This window comes from Cydia fagiglandana, chromosome 26, assembly GCF_963556715.1.
Source record: "Cydia fagiglandana chromosome 26, ilCydFagi1.1, whole genome shotgun sequence".
In the NCBI taxonomy this organism is placed as follows: domain Eukaryota; kingdom Metazoa; phylum Arthropoda; class Insecta; order Lepidoptera; family Tortricidae; genus Cydia; species Cydia fagiglandana.
The window spans coordinates 10,398,564-10,422,544 of record NC_085957.1 but is presented as its reverse complement, the minus strand read 5'-3'; the positions used below and the strand labels follow the sequence as shown (position 1 = coordinate 10,422,544).

Sequence of the window (23,981 nt, the reverse complement as noted above, 5' to 3'; positions counted from 1 at the left end):
CTAATTAATATTCCACTGATCCACTGTGTCCGTTAACTGGCCAGCAGGCTGTACCATCTATGATCCACTGCGCCCTGCCGAGCCACTGTGTACTTCACTTCTTCACTTGGTATGATTAACTATACAAGTGATATGATTAACTATGTCCCACTGAGCCACTGTGTACCTTACCTGGTAAGTTTGGCCCTGAGCGCCTGCCGCCGCATCGCATCGCTCTCACAGTGGACGACGGGCACTAAATACCTCAAGTTTAAGCAGTAGGTAGTATGATCCACTGTGTCCCACTGAGCCACTGTGTACCTTACCTAGTAAGTTTGGCCCTGAGCGCCTGCAGCCGCATCGCATCGCTCTCATAGTGGACGACGGGCACTAAATACCTCAAGTTTAAGCAGTATGTGGTATGATCCACTGTGTCCCACTGAGCCACTGTGTACCTTACCTGGTGAGTTTGGCCCTGAGAGCCTGCCGCCGCATCGCATCGCTCTCGCAGTGGACGACGAGCACTAAATACCTCAAGTTTAAGCAGCAGGTAGTATGGTCCACTGTGTCCCACTGAGCCACTGTGTACCTTACCTGGTGAGTTTGGCCCTGAGAGCCTGCCGCCGCATCGCATCGCTCTCGCAGTGGACGACGAGCACTAAATACCTCAAGTTTAAGCAGCAGGTAGTATGGTCCACTGTGTCCCACTGAGCCACTGTGTACCTTACCTGGTAAGTTTGGCCCTGAGCGCCTGCCGCCGCATCGCATCGCTCTCGCAGTGGACGACGGGCACTAAATACCTCAAGTTTAAGCAGTAGGTAGTATGATCCACTGTGAGCCACTGAGCCACTGTGTACCTTGCCTGGTAAGTTTGGCCTGAGCGCCTGCCGCCGCATCGCATCGCTCTCGCAGTGGACGACAAGCACTAAATACCTCAAATTTAAGCAGTATGTAGTATGATCCACTGTGTCCCACTGAGCCACTGCGTACCTTACCTAATAAGTTTGGCCCCGAGAGCCTGCCGCCGCCTTGCATCGCTCTCGCAATGGACGACAGGCACTAAATACCTCAAGTTTAAGCAGTAGGTAGTATGATCCACTGTGTCCCACTGAGCCACTGTGTACCTTACCTAGTAAGTTTGGCCCTGAGCGCCTGCCGCCGCATCGCATCGCTCTCGCAGTGGACGACGGGCACTAAATACCTCAAGTTTAAGCAGTATGTAGTATGATCCACTGTGTCCCACTGAGCCACTGTGTACCTTACCTAGTAAGTTTGGCCCTGAGAGCCTGCCGCCGCATCGCATCGCTCTCGCAGTGGACGACGGGCACTAAATACCTCAAGTTAAGCAGTATGTAGTATGATCCACTATGTCTCACTGAGCCACTGTGTACCTTACCTGGTGAGTTTGGCCCTGAGAGCCTGCCGCCGCATCGCATCGCTCTCGCAGTGGACGACGGGCACTAAATACCTCAAGTTTCAGCAGTAGGTAGTATGATCCACTGTGTCCCACTGAGCCACTGTGTACCTTACCTGGTGAGTTTGGCCCTGAGAGCCTGCAGCCGCATCGCATCGCTCTCACAGTGGACGACGGGCACTAAATACCTCAAGTTTAAGCAGTAGGTAGTATGATCCACTGTGTCCCACTGAGCCACTGTGTACCTTACCTGGTGAGTTTGGCCCTGAGAGCCTGCCGCCGCATCGCATCGCTCTCGCAGTGGACGACGGGCACTAAATACCTCAAGTTTAAGCAGTATGTAGTATGATCCACTGTGTCCCACTGAGCCACTGTGTACCTTACCTGGTAAGTTTGGCCCTGAGCGCCTGCCGTCGCATCGCATCGCTCTCGCAGTGGACGACGGGCACTAAGTATCGTAAGCTCGAGCAATAGGCTGTAAACGCTTCCTCTAACCGCCCCGCTGCGTCCAAGGACACAGCCTGCTTTATCAACGCCACAGCCTGAAAAGGATACATAAGGTTAGGTGGGGTCATAGACTAGGAATCCTCTAGACCGAGTTTAGAGCAATTATTTCATGCAACCGATGGTGAGCGAAGTCCCGTGCCGTGATTGGTCCGTTCAAAGACACGGATGTCACACAAAGACACTTTCGACTCGAACATGGAGTAAAATTACCGTATGCGTGGCAGAAGGGGAAGCACGACTATGCTCAGTCTGGAGGATGTTTTGTCTATGGGTGGGGTAAAAGAGACACCTGTAGGGAAAATAAAGAGTTATATTACAGATGAAATAAACATTATGGGAACGGATTTTGCACCACACCAGCTCGGAAAGGCTTACTTTGCACTTCAAAAACTGATAGCGAAGTTGCATTTTATTCACATGTGAGGCAAAGTAATCAAATGCAAATTTTTAGTTGTTTTCATCTGTTTGCTGGTAGAATTAACTTTTAAATGATGATTTTGGATGATAAATATTTAATAACATTCATTTGGATTTGATTTGGTTTGAGTTTGTTTGATATTGTACATTTAATATTTGCTTCGGGTTGGTGAGGTGAAAAATGTTGTGTTTCACTCGGGGGCAAATTTTGTTTAACCCTCGTGCTTTGAAACCCTCGCAACGCTCAAGATACCATTTCAATTTTGTAATCTTTCGCATGCTCGGGTATCAATATTAGCACGAGCGGTTAAACAACAACTTTGCTCCCTTATAAAACAAATAACTATTAAAATGTTACAAATCTCACCTTGTCATAGTTTTCTTTGCTCGGCATATGCTCGAGATCCAAGTAGGGGTGTTGAAAGAACTCCTCATATGTGATTCTCTCCTCAGGGTCATGTTTTAGGAGTCTGGTCAGGAGGTCCTTACAGCCTGAAGAGATTCCAGCGCCGTGGGGTAACTAGATAAAAAAATAGTTTATAAATTTTATGTACGGAACACATACATATGTGTCGCTTAACTTCAAACTCGGGTAAATCCATTGGACCCTCTCAGCAAATATCTACCCTATTATGTTTTCTTAATACCAAAATCGCATAATCTGACAGATGGATTTACCCGAGTTTGAAGTTAAGCGACTCATATAATTACGCCTATTTCCCGGAGGGGTAGGCAGAGACCACGGATTTCCACTTGCTACGATCCTGACATACCTCTTTCGCTTCCTTCACTTTCATAACATTCCTCATACACGCTCGCCGGTTTAGGGTGCTCTTGACCTGGCCTTTCTTCAGGATTTCCCCAATCTGATCAGAGAAAGTCCGCCGAGTCCCCTTCCAACTCCCACTTCCACTTCTCCCTTATACACTCTCTTTGTTAGCCTTCTTTCACTCATTCTTTCTACGTGTCCAAACCATCTCAACATACCTTTCTCAATTCTTGACACGGAATATCATTTGGTAATTACCACTTGCTTTTCGGTGAAGGAAAACATCGTGAGGAAACCGGATTCATCCCAAGGTCTAGTTTACCCTCTGGGTTGGAACGTCAGATGGCAGTCGCTATCGTAGAAACTAGTGCCAACGTCAAGTCATGGGATTAGTTGCCAAGCGGACCCCAGGCTCCCATGAGCCGTGGCAAAAATGCCGGGACAACGCAAGGAAGAAAGTATCTGACCTAATTTTAATTTTTAACAAGCAGAAATCTGCTAACGATTCCAGGCGTGGTTCACTCCGCGATTTCGTCGCTTTGCTACAGGTAGCTAAAAGTACATCCGTTCAGTTCAGCCCCAATTTTGGGGTTTGCCATAAGCCGCGCGTGGCGCTGTCGCCACCTAGCGGCCATATCTGTGCTGATCGTAACAGACGCGTTTTGTTAGAGAGTGAGTCTTCTGTACTTAGTACTATTATTTATTCTGTGACGATGCTACTAAGCTTAGAATAAAGGACCACCTTTGGGCAACTTTGTATGGAGCCTTGCCCCAAAACCAACAGAGTTGAGAGTTAGGTCATTAAATAGGTATTTCTCTGTACTTCATTTCATTCTATGGGCACCAAGCGGAATTCCATTGCAGGACTGAGATACTGGTATTTTAGCCAAAATGTCGTCACCCTTATTACCTAGGCAATAGGGTCCAAGTAAGTAAATTAATTGCTGCAGGGTAGAGTTCGCGTACCGCCGGGCGAGCACACACTGCATGATTTGCCGCGCTCGCCCGGCGGTGGACTCTATTGCCTAGGTAATAAAGGTGACGACATTTTGACTAAAATACCAGTATCTCAGTTCTGCAATGGAATTCCGCTTGGTGCCCATAGAACGAAATGAAGTACAGAGAAATACCTATCTAATGACCTAACTCTCGACTCTGTTGGTTTTGGGGCAATTTTGACGCATGGTCCTTTAAAAGTGGAAAAATTACTGTCTTGTGTGCTGGGGTCCCCTTGACCCGTAGCATGGTGGAAAGATTTGCTGGCTATGGATGAGGTCTTGGTGGCTCAGATGGCAGAGCGCTGGAGTATCGATCCAGAGGCCGTGAGTTCAAGTCTCACCCGAGATACTAATTTTTCCACTTTTAAATTTATTCTATAGTTAGTTTTTATTAGCATTAGAAATAAGGTAAACAATCTTGATGTGTCTTTTAATTGAAAAACACATTTTAAAAATATGTTACGGCAAATATGTAACAATTATGAATCTAATACGATCATTTATATTCTTCTGCTTTCATAAGAAATAGTTATTGATTTTTAAAAAGAGTTTTTCGATTAAAAGACGTGTCAAGATCGCTTACCTTCTTTCAAGTTCTTTCTAATGCTAAAAAACCGGACAAGTGCGAGTCGGACTCGCCCACCGAGGGTTCCGTACTTTTTAGTATTTGTTGTTACAGCGGCAACAGAAATACATCATCAGTGAAAATTTCAACTGTCTAGCTATCACGGTTCGTGAGATACAGCCTGGTGACAGACGGACGGACGGACGGACGGACGGACAGCGGAGTCTTAGTAATAGGATCCCGTTTTACCCTTTGGGTACGGAACCCTAAAAAACGAACTATAGGTATCTAACCTGTATGGGCGCCCTGCTCTGTATCTTATTGATAAGTTCTTGAAGCGTGGCGGAAGAGTATGGAGCCGTGCCGAACAGGCATTCATACATTATCACACCTGGAACAAGCATCATCATCATCATCTTCATCATTGTCGCGACTTCAACATTTATTCAGCAAATAGGCCACAGGGGTACTTTTACACGTCAACATTGAATTTACATACAAGCAAAAATAATAACAATACATTAAAAACTATAATAATAATATTAAATGTCAGATGCGGAAGGCGGTAATTTTGGACACGGAGCGTACAGTACGTCGATTCCTCACTCTGCGGCCCTGACCACCGGCAGCTTGGGCCCTGCCCCGCTGCCGGCGGCACCCTAGGTTAGGTTTTTTATAACGTGTTTATATGTATTTTTTTATTGTTTTTTATGTGCTTTTTTATTTTATTTTTATATTCATGTTATAAACCACCCAAGAAAAAAAAATGAATAATATTAAAAAATACAGATACAAAAACACAAAAACATGCAACATTTCAGGGGCCATATAGAGGGAGAAGCCGCGAACCATCTTCTGACGCCTCTCGTCTGATACACCCTCTGTGTGTGTATGTGTGCGTGTCTTCTGACGACTCTCGTCTGATACACCCTGTGTGTGTGTATGTGTGTGTACTGACCAACGCTCCACAGATCGACGCTAGCCGTGTAGTCGCCATGCAACATTTCCGGAGCCATATAGAGGGGGGAGCCGCGAACCATCTTCTGACGACTCTCGTCTGATACACCCTCTGTGTGTGTGTGTGTGTGTACTGACCAACGCTCCACAGATCGACGCTAGCCGTGTAGTCGCCATGCAACATTTCCGGAGCCATATAGAGGGGGGAGCCGCGAACCATCTTCTGACGCCTCTCGTCTGATACACCCTCTGTGTGTGTATGTGTGCGTGTCTTCTGACGACTCTCGTCTGATACACCCTGTGTGTGTGTATGTGTGTGTACTGACCAACGCTCCACAGATCGACGCTAGCCGTGTAGTCGCCATGCAACATTTCAGGGGCCATATAGAGGGGGGAGCCGCGAACCATCTTCTGACGACTCTCGTCTGATAGAAACTGGGCGAAGCTGAAAATAAAACGTAGTAGTTTCATGTATCAAAATTATGAAAGTACATATCATTATCTTCCTCGCGGTGTCCCGGCATTTTGCCACAGCTTATGGGAGCCTGGGGTCCGCTTGGCAACTAACCCCATGACTTGGCGTAGGCACTGGTTTTTACGATAGCGACTGCCATCTGACCTTCCAACTCAGACGATAAACTAGACCTTAGAGCTGTTTCCCACTGGCGTCCAGTTATTTGCGGGTAGGTACGGTTTTTGCAGGATCCCGTTTTAGTAGTATAGGTACTAATATAGTAACTTCTACACAAGGATTCTGTTTGCGGGATCCTGCATGCATAGAATAGAATAGAATAGAATATCATTTAAGGGGTCCCTTTGTTTCCCATAAAAGTTTTAAGTCATAATGTATTGTTCGTCATATTATCGTTAGTCACAAAACTGAAACCGTTAACTTTTCAGGATTTTCGTAAGGTTATTCTATAGATATATACAATACAAACCTAACCTAACCTAGGTTAGGTTTGTATTATGGCAATCCCGAATAGTCACGCGTTTCTGAGAAAAACCAATAATTACTAACGAAAATTCGGACAAACAATTGTATTATGGCTTAAAACTATTTGGGAAACAATAGAGACCCATCATTTAATCAAGTAGGATTTTACAATCGCTTTTACATCGTCAAAGTACATTATAAATTAATTAAAATTAAATTAAAAAATAAATAACAGCTTACAAAATACATACTACAGATAACTGGATACTGCAAAAAACTGGACGTCAGTGGGAAACAGCTATTATTGGGATTAGTGCGGTTTCCCCGCGATGTTGAAATCTGGGATATGCGATCCGAGTGTGTTATAGATGGACGAGCGCAGCGAGGCTGTTAACAAACTCGAGGCTAAGAATTCATATTCCGACCTTATTTAGTGATTTTCATAGAAATATTGCAGACATATTATCATAAAAATGTACTCACCCGAAATCTGCCACTTTGAGGATGTATTTGCCATCCGAGCCTTTGTGTAGCAAAAGATTATGCGGCTTCAAATCCATGTGGACCACACCTGAACAAAACACATAACTTATTTTAATAGGGAATATTACGCGAAACTCTGCGTAGGCGGCGCCACTACCACAATCCATCACAATCTGGGGATCTACCGCGAAACAAGAAAATCGAAATTTCATTATCTAACCTCTCTATCACTCTTGCATATTCGAGCGATAAAGAGACAGATAACTAAATGACAATTTTCGCGTTTCCCGGTAGGCCCTTGTTAATAAACCGCCTTGATACATCAATGTCATATTTTATTGTCTGTGAAAACTTGTCAAAAAAACAGTTTAAGGCACAGCAGTATGTATAAATTACTCTATGGTATGGTAAGGCGGCGCCCGAGCCTTGCACTGCCTAGGGTGCCTAGCCTGCCTGCACTCCCGACATGTTTAATTCGGCCCTACTACTTACTAGAGGCGCTAGTGCTGCCCTCTGGCGGCAGAACATTGCAGTAATCATCATCATCACATCATCTCTGCCATAATCCACTGCTGAACATAGGCCTCCCCCTTGGACCTCCATACGCCTCCGGACTAGCAAGCGCAGCGTAGGACGTCCACCCACAAGACGAACAGACGACCTTGTTAAGGTCGCCGGAAGACGCTGGATGCGGGTCGCTTCCAACGTTGCACGTTGCAGTAATACACCCTATTAATTTTTTATTTATTTATGTAGCTGGTCGTGTAATCATTCCACCTCAACTCTCTCTTATTTATGTATACACGGTGTAACATGAGGAAACCGAATGATTTTAACCACGCATTTCTGAGGTCAAAAGAAGGAAAAAATGAGATATGAGTTTAGGTCAATTTCGCCAAAAAAAATTTTTTTTGTTTTGTTTTTAAATTTTTTTGAATGTATTTGTACATAAAAAATAAATGTTATTGGTAAACTTCTTACTTAAAATTGATTTTTATATTTTTCGTAAAACCTTTTTGCAATGTGTTACTTGTCACTTTTTGACATCTATCAATAAGGATATTTAGACTACGTCCCATAGCAGCAACATTACCATCAAAAAGGCCTTTTACATAATGTAACAACAAAAACTTGTTTATTTTTAAATTAATATTATCTCTGAAACTAGGCGTTTTAAAAAAAAAGTTTATAGGACATTTTTGTCTCTAAATATGATCAGGAATACGCTGTCAAATTATTCGGATTACTCATGTTACACCGTGTATTTCGTATGGATTCGTACCTTTTTCTCTTAAAAATTTAAGTGCAGATGCCAGCTGCTGCAGAAAATACAGGACCTGAACAAACAATATATTTAATTAAAACACACAACTAACAACAAAAAGCGGCCAAGTGCGAATCGGACTCGCGCACGAAGGGTTCGGTTACGCAATAAACGGCAAAAACAATCACGTTTGTTGTATGGGAGCCCCGCTTAAATATTTATTTTAGTCTCTTTTTAGTATTTGTTGTTTAAGCGGCAACAGAAATACGTCATCTGTGAAAATTTCAACTATCTAGTTATGGTTCATGAGATACAGCCTGGTGACAGACAGACGGACAAACGGAAAACTGGAAGAGTGATAGAGAGGCGAGGGGCAGATCACGAAATTTCGATTTTCATATTTCGCAGTAGACCCTCTGAATGTTCGTCTCTTGGCCCTGGATCTCTATTGATTCCCAAATAGTTTTAAGTCATAATATAATGTTTGTCCGAATTTTCGTTATTCATAATTGGTTTTTGTCAGAAACGTTTAAGTCATAATATATTGTTTGTCCGAATTTTCGTTATTCATAATTGGTTTTTGTCAGAAACGCGTAACTTTTCAGGATTGCCATAAAACAAATCTAATCTAACCTATCTACGGAATAACCTTACGAAAATCCTGAAAAGTTAACGGTTTCAGTTCTATGACTAACGATAATATGACGAACAATACATTATGACTTAAAACTTTATTGGAAACAAAGGGACCCCGCTGGCCCTATACAGAGTTTTGCCTTCCCTATTAACCTCTAGCCGCCCATATGTCAAACCTTGCCAAGCAAAATTAAATTTTATTTTGTCGAGACAAAGTTCAAATTAGAATGGAACAGGAGACCTTTTTATAGGTCTCTGGGCGGCTAGAGGTTAAAAAGCTCCTTTGAAACATTGAAATCGTACTCGATTCCTGCCGGCTTGCCTATTAATACATACACACCTGTTTCTCCGGAACACGGCCATATCTACGAATATATTTGGACAGGTCACCGCCGCAGCAGTACTCGGTGATTATGTAGATATTCCTGCAAACAGTGTAAATAAAGTCTCCTTCTTCCTCGCGTTATCCCGGCATTTTGCCACGGCTCACATAGGAGCCTGGGGTCCGCTTGACAACTAATCCCATGATTTGACGTAGGCACTAGTTTTTACGAAAGCGACTGCCATCTGACCTTCCAACCCAGAGGGGAAACTAGGCCTTATTGGGATTAGTCCAGTTTCCTCACGATGTTTTCCTTCACCGAAAAGCGACTAGTAAATATCAAATGATATTTCGTACATAAGTTCCGAAAAACTCATTGGTACGAGCCGGGGTTTGAACCCGCGACCTCCGGAATGCAAGTCGCACGCTCTTACCGCTAGGCCACCAGCGCTTCAAACAGTGTAAATAAAGTATGAGAGGTATAAAAGCCAGAACTGATATGAAAACTGGCTAGGCAAAGTCTCCAATAGAAATGCACCAGATATTCGGTTACTATCCCATATCCGGACACAAATAAACACCCTTGCTAAGATTAGAACCTGGGACCTCCTGCTTCGTAAGCAGGGTCACTATTAACTGGTCTATGAGGCAGTTAGATACCTGTCATCCCATGTGAACTCGCGCATGGCAACAATGTGTGGATGCGACAGAGTCTTCAGCAGCCTGATCTCGGTGATAAGGTTGTCCGCCGCGGCGCCGCGCACGCGCGATTTTTCTACGCATTTTATTGCAACAACCGCGCGTCCGCCCACCTGACAAATATATAAACACAGATGTATTCCACTAACCCGGGGTTATAGGTTTATAGGTTTTTGCGGGCTTGGTTTCCGCAACTCGACGTCATAATATTGCGGCTATTTTGCGTAATGGGTTGGCGGCTCTATTCCTGCCAACCCAACTCTACCAAGAAGCCTAGCAGATCCTTGACGTTGCCGACGACTTCTGGGAGAGACCCTGGTGAGCCGAGGTGTTGTGCCCGGTATTTTGCCACCCCTGGGCATTCGAGAATGACGTGGGCGGCTGTCTCCTCTGCCTCCATGCATGCTCTGCAGAGGGGGCTATCAGTTAAACCAGTAATCCAGTGTCAAATTGTACTAGTAACCATGGTAATTCCAGGTTTAACCGGTTAAACCCCGCGTTAGTGAATGGTGCAAGTAGCCCATAGTAATATTATAAATTCGAAATAAGTAACTCTGTCTGTTACCTCTTAACGCTACCACTCCAATGATTTATATCAGGGCTCCCCAAATCCCGGCCCACGGGCCGAATTTAGCCCGCCGCGCAATATGGCCCTCAGGTAAAAAAGTTTGGAGACCCCTGATTTCGATGAGTGGCAGAAGGTAGTAAATAACAATTATTCATTTACAATTTTTTTTTCGGAAATAAAGCAGTTGTTCTTTTATTTAGTTTCACCTGACCGTTGTCGGTAATCAAATCTTGCAAGTTAAGTTTGAGCGACTTCCCGGTTTCCGATTGAGCTGAAATTTTGCATACATACGTAAGTCGGGTGACAATGCAATATTATGGTGTCATCGAGCTGATCTGATGATGGAGACCAGAGGTGGCCATAGGAACTCTGTGATAAAACAACGAAACCTAATTGTGTTTGGGGTTTTTAGAATTGTCTCAATGAGTATTAATTGCCTGTGGAAAGAAAAGTACAGTCAGCGATAAAAGCTTGTACCAAAAATGAAATTTTTGCCGAAAACTTATTACAAAAAATATTTCCTACTGTTAAAAATAAATACCTATTACTAACCAATTAAATCTAAACCTTATGTTAAGACCATTAGGGTCCAATCTTAATTTTATTCTGTGTGTTTGAATCATTAGTTTAAATCCAAATGCAACTGTGTATTTAAGAATATTTACTTACTTATTTACTATTGAACATTGTCATAAGTGCTTGCTTATTGCGTAACTTATAATTTTTAAGTTAACTATTTTTATGTAGTCTTATAAGTGAAATTCCTGTAATTTCTTAGACAAAAAAAATAAAGTTTCTATAAACCGAAAAATTAGAATTGTACACATTTAAGACTCATGATAGGTGTAGATTTTATTACCGTTTTTCTTACGCTACGCCTCACTATTTCGATATAGTCAAGTCTTAATACAATAACAAAATTAGATAACCTTCTACAACAGATCGTATAAAGATAATAGCTTGTTTTATACAAATATTATAATATTTACATATAAACTAAAGCAGGTATTAAGACACAGGTGCTTCACCTTTGTATACGCTTTGTAAACCGTCGAATAGCTTCCAGAACCAAGTTTTTCAGTCACCACATATCCCTCGACTTTTGGAAAAGCCATTTTAATAAAAGATCACTCTTTTAGATAAGCATTATACAATTTAAAACATCAAAATCGAAATTTATTTTGTTTCAAAATGTTGATACAAAGAACGAGAACGTCACTGTCACTGTCACTTTTGACGTTTTACCAATGTTGCTAGTGCCGATAAATAGCGAAATAAAAGACCTACATAGTGACGATTCTAATAGTTTGGGAGTGGAGCGCAAAGAGTAAAGTAAGTATAATAGGGTGGAGCGGCTGGGACGTAGACGTATTTAAAATCATGTTTTTTTTTCAAAAGTGCCTAGAATATATTTCATTGTTTGTCAATGGGTGCATGGGCTAAATACAGGACAACGAATTCATTTACATCTAGTGAAGTATTTTATATATTGTATATATAAAGCATCCAAAAAACGAGTACTTACACAAGAATAAGTGTGGAGACGTCACAAGATACTTAAATACGCGAAAGTACATTAAAAATTTCAATAATAAACCCTTCCGTCTCCATGTCGCTCGAAAAAAAAACAAAATGTTTTTGTTCCGCGTCGCCCCGCTCGATCCGTCGCGCCGCCTAGGCCGATCGCGCCGCTCTAAAGTCGTGGCATCGCCCGCGCTGCCCGATACAAATGTTCGAGTCGCGCGCCGCCCCGCTCGCCGCCGCCGCCGGTCGCCCGGTGCACGCCGCGCGCGTTGCCGCTCGGCTCGTGGCATGCATTATGCGTCGCCGGGTTATTGTTTTTGCGACTTACCGCCGGTCGCCGCCGCCGATCGCCTTAGACCAATGTCGTGGCCAGGCCGTAAAAACTGCGGAGCGATCTCTCGCGCGTCCGACCCGTAGCGGCGCGGGGGGGAAGGATGATGAGTATGAAAAAGAGGAAGTCTAAAGGATTCATAATATTTAAAAGTTGCTTAACAAATGTTGGTAAGTTTTAGGAGTACAGCCTTTAGTTTAATTTATTGCTCCTGTTACAGGAAGCACCCAGTGTACAAAAAATTGTACACAGGAGGTTAAAGACTATTGTCAGTCCCTTAGGCCCACTTGCACCATTCACTAACCCGGGGTTAACCGGTTAAACTTGGAGTTACCATGGTGACCAGTACAATTTGACACTGGGTTGAAGGTTAAGCCGCTTAACCCCGGGTTAGTGGGATGGTGCAAGTGGGCCTTAGTTAGTTACACAATAAAAGTTCAAAATAGATTTTGGTATATGTACATAAAATTGTACAGAGGCAGTTGAAGACCCTTATTATCCCTTCCTTAGTGCACTTTAGTTAGTAACTTGTGTGTGTTTAGTTTGTATGTATGACTAACTGTATGTAAATAACTTTTATTTTCATTTCACCTACATGAACCTAGCAACAAGCTTACATACTTTTCCCCACTTGCACCATCCCACTAACCCGGGGTTAAGCGGTTGGGGGGACTACGCAAGTAAGATGTAAAATGAAAGACCACATAATGATAAAAAAAATTTATTTAAGTATTTCCAAAATGCATACCTAATTATAAAACTACACAATTTTTTTTAAATCGAAAAAGCTTAGGTTAAGATAGAATAAATAATAATTTAACCTACAGTTAGTCAACTAGATTATGGGCACCTTTGCAATGGTAGGGCAGCATGTATTTAACCCTTTACCGCAGCGGTTTTCAAACTTTTTTGGGGACAAAACCCTTTTTAAAAGTTAAATATAGTCACACCAATAAAAGTCTGCACAGCTAATTTGATAGCCCACGCAGCGTAAGTGTTATTTATACGTCATAATTTGATAGAAGTTTGACGTTTAAAATGACACTTGCATTGCGTGGGCTATCAAAATCGCTGCAGACTTTTTACGGTCTGACATTATTTGACGGAGCAATAAATAAAAAAATTTCGTTCGTCGCCATTGAAATGTGGACATAGAAGAGTTTTTTTTATTCATATGGAGATCCAACAGCTATGACATTAACATATTGTAGTAGATGCAGGAAGCCAATTATAGGGACATACACAGTGACATTAGAGATTTCTTTTATCGATTTATCTCGCGGCTAGCGGAGCCCCTACATAGGGTTTGCGGAGCCTTAGGGCTCCGCGGAACACATGAGAATGGCTGCCAACTCTATTGACATTTAACTCTATTGACAGCTATTAAAGTTCAATTTTAAACAAATAATTTTAAAACATGCAGTAAAGTGTTAAACAGTTATTTGTAACGGTTAAAATATTATTTATTGCCTATAATTTTTAACTTTTACTTTATTTTTTTTTGCTTTTAATAAATTAATTAATTGAAAATAATGCAGTACTAGAATTGAAAAAAGAAATTGAGGGTCTCCGAACAACGCCTCGCCTCCTTCTCCTTAGCCCCCATTAGCACGACAGCTTTTTCAAAGCACGTTAAAAAAGCGCTTGAATCTGTCCGCACTCTAAATTCGACTTAACGACCAAGGCTTAAAGTCGAAAATCCAAGAATGCTTGATAAAAAGCGCCACCTCCGTCGTGTGAATAAATGTGTCCATTTGTTTTAACGCGCGTTGAAAAAGATGCCGTACTAACGGGGCATTATGCAGCATCGATCTAGTCGCGATCACGGGGAACAACTAGAAACAAAGAAAAACATACAAATTATAAATTGTAAATACAGATATAAATTGTAAATACAGATGTCAACCACAATCAAAGACATATGTAACTTCGTATAAGATGAATAAAGTCTAAGAAAAAAACGTGCCTCGGAAATCAAGAAAAAGTCATTCTCGGATAGATGCTGCACACACCTTTAGCCTATTCACGGCTAGATGTCGTGACGACACCTTTTCATATTTAACAATTTTAACACATAGATATTTAATATATATATCTCTGATATCAGTGAATGAACATAGGTCAAAATGATACAAAAATAATAAAATCATTTATCCATATATGTATACTATCTATTCTTTTTGACCACAATGAAACAATCAACGATAATCAACCCTGCCCAACGTGGGACTCGAACCCACATCCTTGGATTGCCGGTCCAATGCGTTACCAATTCCGCCAGCTGACCATCCGTCAATCAACACGAATTTAAACAAAACCGGGCAAATGCGAGTCGGACTCGCGCACGAAGGGTTCCGTACCATAATGCAAAAAAAAAAGGCGGTCACCCATCCAAGTACTGACCCCGCCCGACGTTGCTTAACTTCGGTCAAAAATCACGTTTGTTTTATGGAGCCCCACTTAAATCTTTATTTTATTCTGTTTTTAGTATTTGTTGTTATAGCGGCAACAGAAATACATCATCTGTGAAAATTTCAACTATCACGGTTCGTGAGATACAGCCTGGTGACACACGGACGGACGGACGGACAGCGAAGTCTTATAGTAATAGAGTCCCGTTTTGCCCTTTGGGTACGGAACCCTAAAAAGGAATGAAATGATATGCGACGTTATATATGAAAAGGGACCTTATTGTTGATGGCGCTTACGCCATTATTAACGATGCTCCGATATAAATACAATGCCGCGCGACGCTGCGCAGCGTAAGCGCCATCGACAGTAAGAATCCTTTTCATAGATAATGCCCCATATTAACATTTAACATACAAATAAACTATAGAAAGTTTATACATGTCGCAAGCAAATTGTATGAATCCACCAGTTACAAACACAAACGGCGCCATCATTTACAAACGTTTTTACATTTTTCATAGTTCTGATATGCAGCGTCACGCGTGCTAAATTTAAGAACTAATTCTACCAAAATGCCAACTTTTGACAATTTTACAAAGGGCGTCGTCATTTATGTTTTAGGGTTCCGTACCCAAAGGGTAAAACGGGACCCTATTACAAAGACTTCGCTGTCCGTCCGTCCGTCCGTCCGTCTGTCTGTCACCAGGCTGTATCTCACGAACCGTGATAGCTAGACAGTTGAAATTTTCACAGATGATGTATTTCTGTTGCCGCTATAACAACAAATACTAAAAACAGAATAAAATAAAGATTTAAATGGGGCTCCCATACAACAAACGTGATTTTTGACCAAAGTTAAGCAACGTCGGGAGTGGTCAGTACATGGATGGGTGACCGTTTTTTTTTTCTTTTTTTTCTTTTTTTTTTGTTTTTGCATTGTGGTACGGAACCCTTCGTGCGCGAGTCCGACTCGCACTTGCCCGGTTTTTTTTTTTCATATATTCTTAAACATTGTATGATGGCATCTCACTTACCAGTTCTAACTTCCCTGTAGCGTCCACTATCTAGAACAAAAATAAACACTTTTTCGTAGGCATTAAAATAATACTTTTTAAACGCTTTTGTGTCTTATGTTAGGCAAGTTAAGGGTTTGTAGTTTTTAATTTTAGTTTATAATTGTTGTTTTTGGTTTATATTTCATGTATTTCTTGTTTGAATAAAAAGGTAAGGGTTAAGGAAGTATTGATTGTCAAAGATGTATATGTTTTTTGAGTATGTATTTTAGTATATCTCCTAGTTTATCCCTAATTTATGATAGCTTACATAAACCATAGATTCTATTTATTATTTATTCTATATGGCATAGAATATAAACCAATTTAATAGTTAATATTCCTTTTTTAATATCAAAATAATGTTTTGATATTTTTAAAAACTCTTACACATTGATTCAATAATATTTTACAGTAAGTACGTCTGGTGCAACATTATGTTATAAGTGTGAATCATACTTAAGTTAATAAGTGTGTAGCGGCCTTAAATAGAATATAGATTATCTATGGGACTTGCAATAATGGATCTGAATAAAACTCATGTTGATTAACAAGCTCTTGACTTTAAATATAATATTCATACATAAAACCTATGAACATTACATGGCGCTGCGGCGTAGAAGACCAAATATTAGAAAACAAATGAAGATTTCAAGAAACAAGTCATAACAAGAAAAATAGTAAGAATAAAAGAAGCGAGAAAATGGCGGAAGGAGCAGAGCATGGCGTTGTGGGACTAAAACCACCAGAAAAACTGAACAACAATGATTTTAAAAAATGGAAACAACGATTTGAGTTATATAGAAAAGCAAGCGGAGCTGACAAGAAAGATGATCAAGTACAGGTAGCATTATTGCTACACTGCATGGGCGAGGCTTGTATAGATATTTACAACACGCTCAATCTTGAAGAATCAGCTACATATGTTGAAGTTATTGCGGCGTTTGAGAATTATTTCATACCTCGAAAAAACCTAAGTGTAAATTCTCACATATTTTTCACTAGAAATCAACTTGAGGGTGAGAATTTCGACAATTACTTAACAGAATTGAAAAAGTTGGCCAAAGAATGTGACTTTGGTACACTAGAAGATAGATTAATAAAAGATAAGCTAGTATCAGGTGTCTTCAATAAGAAACTGACAGATAGATTACTCCGGGAACCTGATTTGACACTAACGAAAGCGATCAATATATGTAAAGCAGCTGAGCTAGCTAATGAACAAGTCAAACAAATACAAGGAAAAAGCTCAGTAGAAAAAACAGAGGTGCAGGTCATTAAGAAGAAACCAATAGCAAGAAAAGAGCAAGCAGCAACCAGTGGCAGTAAAGGTGGCGGTTCAAGCGGAGCAACTTACCATCATCAAGGCCAGCAAGCGTCAGCCAGTAGCAGTAAAGGCAGTTCAAGTGGATCTACCTACCATCGTCAAGAAAGCAGACATCATGCAGAGTGCTACAGGTGTGGCTACAGTCATGAAAGGAATAAGTGTCCGGCGTATGGAAAAACTTGCAGCAAGTGCGGCAAGCTGGGACATTTTATTAAGAAGTGCAGATGGAATAAGATAGGTACAGTAAGAGTACAGTATTATGGTAGTACAAATCCTGAAGACCAAGGCACGAGTGACAGCGATTCACAAGAGATAGACATTTCAACGGTTAGCAATAAGAAAAGTAAAAGTAGTAGTTGGTATGAAAATGTCCATTTTGTGGAGCAGAATAAAGATTTCAAATTTAAGCTTGATAGTGGAGCTGCTTGTAATATAATACCCAGATCTTTATGCCACAAAATGAACATATTTCACTTTGAAAAATCAAATTGTCATTTGACTAATTATAGTGAAGAAAGTATTTCTACAGTTGGTGAACTTAACTTGAAGTGTAAAATATTAAACAAAGAATGTGTTATAAACTTCCAGGTATGTAAGAATGATTATGTGCCAGTATTAGGGTTGCCTACATTGGAAGAATTAGAATTAGTAGAAAGAAAAGTACAGGCTGTGACAGAAAAAATAGATATAAAAAATTATGAAGAGTTGTTTAAAGGGATTGGAAAAATAAAAAATTATGAATACAAAATAAAGTTGAAGGAGGGTGCAACAGGTAAAATAGAGTCTTGTAGACATGTGCCTTTTAAATTAATGTCAGATTTAAAAAAGGAGTTAAATAGTTTAGAAAGAAAAGGGATTATATCCAAAGTACAGACACCCACAGAGTTTGTTAGTTCATTAGTAATGACTAGGAAGCCTGACAAATCATTGCGTATATGTTTAGACCCTCAGTATTTAAATACTCAAATACAGAGAGAACATATTCAAATCCCGACCCTAGAAGAGATAACAGCTAAATTGAAAGGTAGTAAATATTTCAGCACATTAGATGCCAATAAAGGATTTTTTCAAATAAGTTTGTCGGAAGACAGTCGAGAGTTGACAACATTTAACACCCCTTATGGGAGATATTTTTATAATAGATTGCCATTTGGGTTAGCGTCCAGTCCAGAAGTGTTTCAAAGAGTGTTCAGTAGTATTTTAGGTAGCATTCCAAATGTAGAAATTTACATAGATGACATACTAATTCATGCACAGACAGAGAGTGAACATGACCAAATTTTAAAGCAAGTGTTTGAAAAAGCAAAAGAGTATGGAATAAAGTTTAACAGAGCAAAGTGTCAATTCAAAAAACAAGAGGTAAAGTATTTAGGGCATGTTCTCACAACAGAAGGAATGAAAGTAGATAGTGACAGAATTAAAGCTATTACAGAAATGAAAGAACCTAGTACTCGTAAAGAATTGTTGCGTTTTTTGGGCATGATTAATTATGTGTCAAAATTCATACCCAATGTGTCCGAGGTGACAGCACCTTTGAGACAATTAAATAAAAAAGATGTACCATTTATTTGGACAGACTCACAACAAAAGGCTTATGATAGACTGAAAGAACTGATATGTAAACCACCAGTGTTAGCATATTTTGAAATAGATAGCCTTATAACTTTGAGTGTAGATGCGTCAAAAGATGGATTAGGCTGTGTGATTTTACAGAATAATAAACCAGTAGCTTATGGATCTAGGGCATTGACACCAACCGAAAAAATGTACAGTCAGATTGAAAAAGAAAGCTTGGCAATTTTATTTGCATGTACTAAGTTTCATCAGTATGTATATGGGCAAGAGTTTATTGTAGAGTCAGATCACAAGCCCTTAGTTTCAATTTTTGCCAAACCGCTTAATAAATGCCCAGCTAGATTACAAAAAATGAAAATGGCATTACAACCATATAGTTTCCAGGTAGTATATAAACCGGGTAAAGAATTGCTAGTAGCGGACCACTTGAGTAGGTCATATTTAAATGACACTACACCAACATATGAAACAGATTTAGAGGCTCATGTTGCTATGGTAGTGCAGAGTGTAAGAAAAACAGATAGGAAATTACAGGAAATGACAGATGAGACAAGACAGGACAGAGAGTTACAGTGTGTTTTAAAATATATATTAAATGGATGGCCCAATAGTAAGAATGACATTGAGAATGAGGCTAAAATATACTATAGTTACAGAGATGAGTTGACAGAATATAAGGGACTGATTTGCAAAGGAAGTCAGATAGTAATACCTAAAAGTAAAAGACCTGAAATTTTGCAGAAAATTCATTATGCACACTTAGGAATTGACAAATGTAAAGCTTTAGCTAGGAAAACAGTATTTTGGCCTAATATGTCAAAAGAAATAGAGGATCTTGTTCAAAATTGTGATGCTTGTAAAAGTTTTCAGAAAAATAATAGGAAAGAACCATTAATAAATAAGGAAATCCCTGATAATGCATGGCAAATATTGGCAACAGATATATTTTTTCTCTATGGAGAACCTTATTTGTTAGTGGTGGACTCATACAGTAAGTTTGTTGAGATTGGTAAATTGCAGGATATGAACACTACTACCTTGATTAATTGTTTAAAATCAATACTGGCTAGACATGGAGTATGTGACATATTGTATTCAGACTCAGGCTCTCAATTTACCAGCCATGAATTTAAGAAATTTGCCAATGATTGGACATTTGAGCATATAATTATTAGTCCAAAGCACCATCAAGGAAATGGATTAGCTGAACGTTATATACAATCTGTAAAGCATATGCTGAAAAAGATGATATACACTAATAGACACATAAATTTAGGATTGCTCATGTATAGAAATACTCCAGTACATTCCAACTTAACTCCTAGTGAGTTATTATACAAAAGAAAAGTAAAGACAATAATACCTTGTGTAACTGGAAATGATTGTAAAAATGATTTTAATTATAAAAATTCATTGACTGAAAATCAGCAAAAACAAAAGATGTATTATGATATGAAAACTAGAGCCTTACCACAGTTGGAAGTAGGAGATAAAGTAAAAATACAAAATGAAAGTAACATCAAGCCCTTACAGAGTGGCATAGTGGTAGGAAAGGCTCCAGGTCCCAGATCATATCATGTAAAAAATGAAGATGGAAATATTATAAAAAGGAATAGGTATATGTTAATAAAGGGTGGGACTTATAAAGAAAACAAATTGGACTATGATGACATTGTAATAAATAATGATAGGATACCAGATTTGCCTAATGATGTAGATATGGCTCATGGTTCAGGAAATGTGTCCAGGTCCAGTTCTTTTAATGATGTTATGCCTATGCCTAGTACTTTCTCAAGGTCTGGTAGGCAAATCAAAAGACCAGTTTACCTTAAGGACTATCAATTAGAATAATGTTTTTGAATTTAACATGTGGCATCCTTTCTAAGTGTTTATGAAAATAATGATTAATGTAACTTTTGTGGTTATGGAAAGGAAAGGATGTTATAAGTGTGAATCATACTTAAGTTAATAAGTGTGTAGCGGCCTTAAATAGAATATAGATTATCTATGGGACTTGCAATAATGGATCTGAATAAAACTCATGTTGATTAACAAGCTCTTGACTTTAAATATAATATTCATACATAAAACCTATGAACATTACACATTACACCAGTGGCCTATTTTATAAACGAGACTTCCGCTTGTAAATTGTAACTTGCAGATCGATTTTATATTGATAAGATGAAGATGATATTAAAGATGGAGATCTTCAATCTGTGCTACAAAAACGCGACCTGGAGCGGACTGTGGCAGCGATCATCAGCTTTTGGCAGCCAAATTCAGGGTGCGCCTAAAATCGGCGAAAAGGGAGACACTAAACAAACCGATTCGTCTGAACACCCCAGCTCTGGAAATGTACAAAGAACGCATTAGCAATAGGCTTGCTGAGGCATGGCAGGACCCTCTAGACGCACCAGAGTCCACCTGGGCTAGCTTAAAAAGCGCAATGCTGGAGGTGGCTAAACAAGCTTCGGAAAAAAACAAAGCAGCAGTGCCTAGAGCAGAATGGATCAGCGCCGACACCTGGTCGATGATCGAAAAGAGAAAAACCCTTAAGGAAGGTGGTTTATGCTCGGACGCAGATCGCAAGCGCTACGCCAACCTGCATAGTACAATCCAAAAGCTCTGCAGGAAAGATAGAGAGGTCTTTATTGGCGGAATTTGTGCCGACATTGAAAAATGCTCTGAAACGGCTCACTCCCGCGACATGTTTCAAAAAGTTAAGATCCTGACCAACGAGTTTAAACCTAAACACTGGACCATAGAGAGCAACAATGGAACACCTTTGATGGACAAGACGACAATTCTGGAAAGGTGGAGAGGATATTGTCAGCAGTTATACTGTGATAATAACACTTTATGCGAAGAGGAAGAATATTTGGACTACGCAGAAAGGGAGCCCGATATCCTCCTGCACGAAGTAGAGTCTGCCATCCGGAAACTGAAGCATAAAGCATGCGGCAGTGACGGAGTTACCACGCAAATGATTCAGAACTTAGGACCGGAAGGAGTAAACATTATTCACACAATCTGCCTAAAAGTCTGGAGAACCGGCCAGTGGCCGGAAGACTGGACAGAATCATCTGTGGTGCCCCTGCACAAGAAAGGATCTACCCGCAAGTGCGAAAACTATCGCACCATTTCGCTCATTTCGCATGCCAGCAAAATTCTCCTACACATCCTGAACAAAAGACTGGAATCCTTTATAGCGAGACAGATTCCACAAGAACAGGCAGGCTTTGTGAGAGGAAGAGGGACACGGGAGCAAATCCTCAACATTAGGTTGGTGATAGAAAAGTGTAGGGAACATAACATCAGTGCCGCTATGTGCTTCATAGACTATGCAAAGGCCTTCGACTGCATCAGCTGGAAGAAAATGTTCGAGGTGATGAGCGAAATGGGGGTGCCAGATCACCTAACCTTTCTGGTCCAAAACCTCTACCTCAGTGGTAGATCCAGGGTGAGGATAGGGGAGTGTGTGTCTGAACCTTTCCAATCGGAACGCGGGGTGCGTCAAGGATGTATCCTGTCACCGCAATTGTTCAATCTAATCGGTGAACATATCATGCGTAGGGTTTTAGAGAACCAGCAAGGCGGGATACGCATTGGCGGCTACCTCCTGAATAATCTGCGGTTTGCTGATGACACCACAATCATAGCCTCGACGGAAGCTGAACTCGCCGATATACTGGACCGGATTGATCGCATCAGCGCAGAATATGGTCTTCTGATCAATCGAAGTAAAACCAAACTGATGTTTGTCAACCGGAGCGGCCATCCACAGAGAACCAACGAGCTACGTGACCTTGATTCAGTACGCAAGTTTGTTTACTTAGGATCACAAATTAGCGATGACGGGGACTGTGATCAGGAGATAGTCAGGCGAGGTCAGATGGCAAAAGCAGCAGTGAAGCGACTTGAGAAGATCTGGAGGAACCGAGGAATTAACCGCAAAACAAAGATAAAGCTCATGCGTACCCTAATCTTCTCAATCTTCCTGTATGCTTCCGAGACTTGGACACTGAAAGCCCGGGCACTTAGAAGGATAGACGCGTTCGAGATGTGGTGCTGGCGCAGAATGCTGAATATATCTTGGACTGAACGCCGCACAAACGAGTCTATCTTAAAGGAGCTCAATATCACCACAAGGCTATCCACCATCTGTACCCAAAGAGTCCTCAAATTCTTCGGCCACACAGTCAGACGCGGCACGGACACGCTAGAAAGGTGCATTATTACCGGGAGTGTCGACGGACGAAGGAGTAGAGGGCGTGCACCCAGTAGATGGTCAGATGTGGTACAAAATATTACCCAGACTTCGCTCCAGGCAACAATGCAGATGGCCGAAGATCGAGAGGCCTGGAGAGCAGTGGTAGGAAGAATAACCCATAGGAGTCACGTCCCTCAGACATGAGGTCACGACCACGAAGAAGAAGAAGCTATATAAAATAGGCCACAGGTGGTATAATAAAGCACATTACACAACTACCTATATAATTAATTTAACTTATGTACATAAAACGTTGTACCTACGATACACGTGCGAATAGGTAATTCGATCGTGTTTCCCTCCCTTCGGTCGTGTTTTAAAATACGCCACTGTTTCGAATTTCCTAATTTCCGCACTTGTATCGTACTGTACTATTTTAACCTCTAGCCGCCCAGAGACCAATAAAAAGGCCTCCTGTTCCATTCTAATTTGAACTTTGTGTTGACAAAATAAAATTTCATTTAGCTTGGCAAGGTTTGACGTATGGGCGGCTAGAGGTTAATTGAGGTGATTAGTTTAAAAACGACATCACTTACCAGTTTGCACATTGTCGTGGCGTCCAGTATCTATAATACATCAAAATATTCAAAATTAGTTTTGTAAACGTATATATTCGGAAATAATCGCTCCGAGAGAAAAAAAATGTGTCCCCTCTCTTTAGAACCATGGGTCCAAAAAACATGAAAAAATCGTAAAACAAAAGCTTAGCAAATACTTTCAATGAAAACTATAGCGAGTATAGTCGGTCCTGCCGTTTTTGGAATATTGCAAAGATATATGATATTTGGGATATTTTTGTTCTTGGTAAAAAGACGTAAAAAGCGCTATAAAAAGTATAATGGTATGCAAACAAAGGTCTTATCTTATCTTATAATAGGGCCCGTTTAGCCTATTCTGACAGAATGGTAAATTAATCTAAAATTGGTGATTAAATTGGACATTGATGCCAATTAAATTCCTGATCAAATCGGT

The 23,981-nt window shown here is 40.6% G+C and overlaps 2 protein-coding genes and 1 non-coding gene across 3 annotated transcripts; 1 reads left to right on the top strand and 2 right to left on the bottom strand.

Annotated features, from left to right (window-relative positions):
* Positions 1-1,754: 1,754 nt before the first annotated feature.
* LOC134677492 (serine/threonine-protein kinase ULK3-like) lies at positions 1,755-11,718 on the bottom strand. The gene is made up of 9 exons (XM_063535974.1): positions 11,544-11,718; positions 9,909-10,060; positions 9,267-9,351; positions 8,309-8,363; positions 7,027-7,114; positions 5,933-6,051; positions 4,943-5,040; positions 2,685-2,837; positions 1,755-1,935 (listed from the first exon to the last, which is right to left on the bottom strand). Exons 1-9 carry the CDS (start codon positions 11,628-11,630, stop codon positions 1,774-1,776), a joined length of 999 nt encoding a protein of 332 aa, XP_063392044.1. The 5' UTR covers positions 11,631-11,718; the 3' UTR covers positions 1,755-1,773.
* Positions 11,719-14,585: 2,867 nt separating this feature from the next.
* Positions 14,586-14,657, bottom strand: Trnaa-ggc (transfer RNA alanine (anticodon GGC)). Its single transcript has one exon. It is a non-coding gene; the product is annotated as a tRNA-Ala (tRNA).
* Positions 14,658-16,537: 1,880 nt separating this feature from the next.
* LOC134677664 (uncharacterized) lies at positions 16,538-23,171 on the top strand. The gene is made up of 2 exons (XM_063536125.1): positions 16,538-17,292; positions 20,939-23,171. The coding sequence occupies exons 1-2, from the start codon at positions 16,538-16,540 to the stop codon at positions 23,151-23,153; spliced, it is 2,970 nt and encodes a 989-aa protein (XP_063392195.1). The 3' UTR covers positions 23,154-23,171.
* The last annotated feature ends 810 nt before the right edge of the window (positions 23,172-23,981 follow it).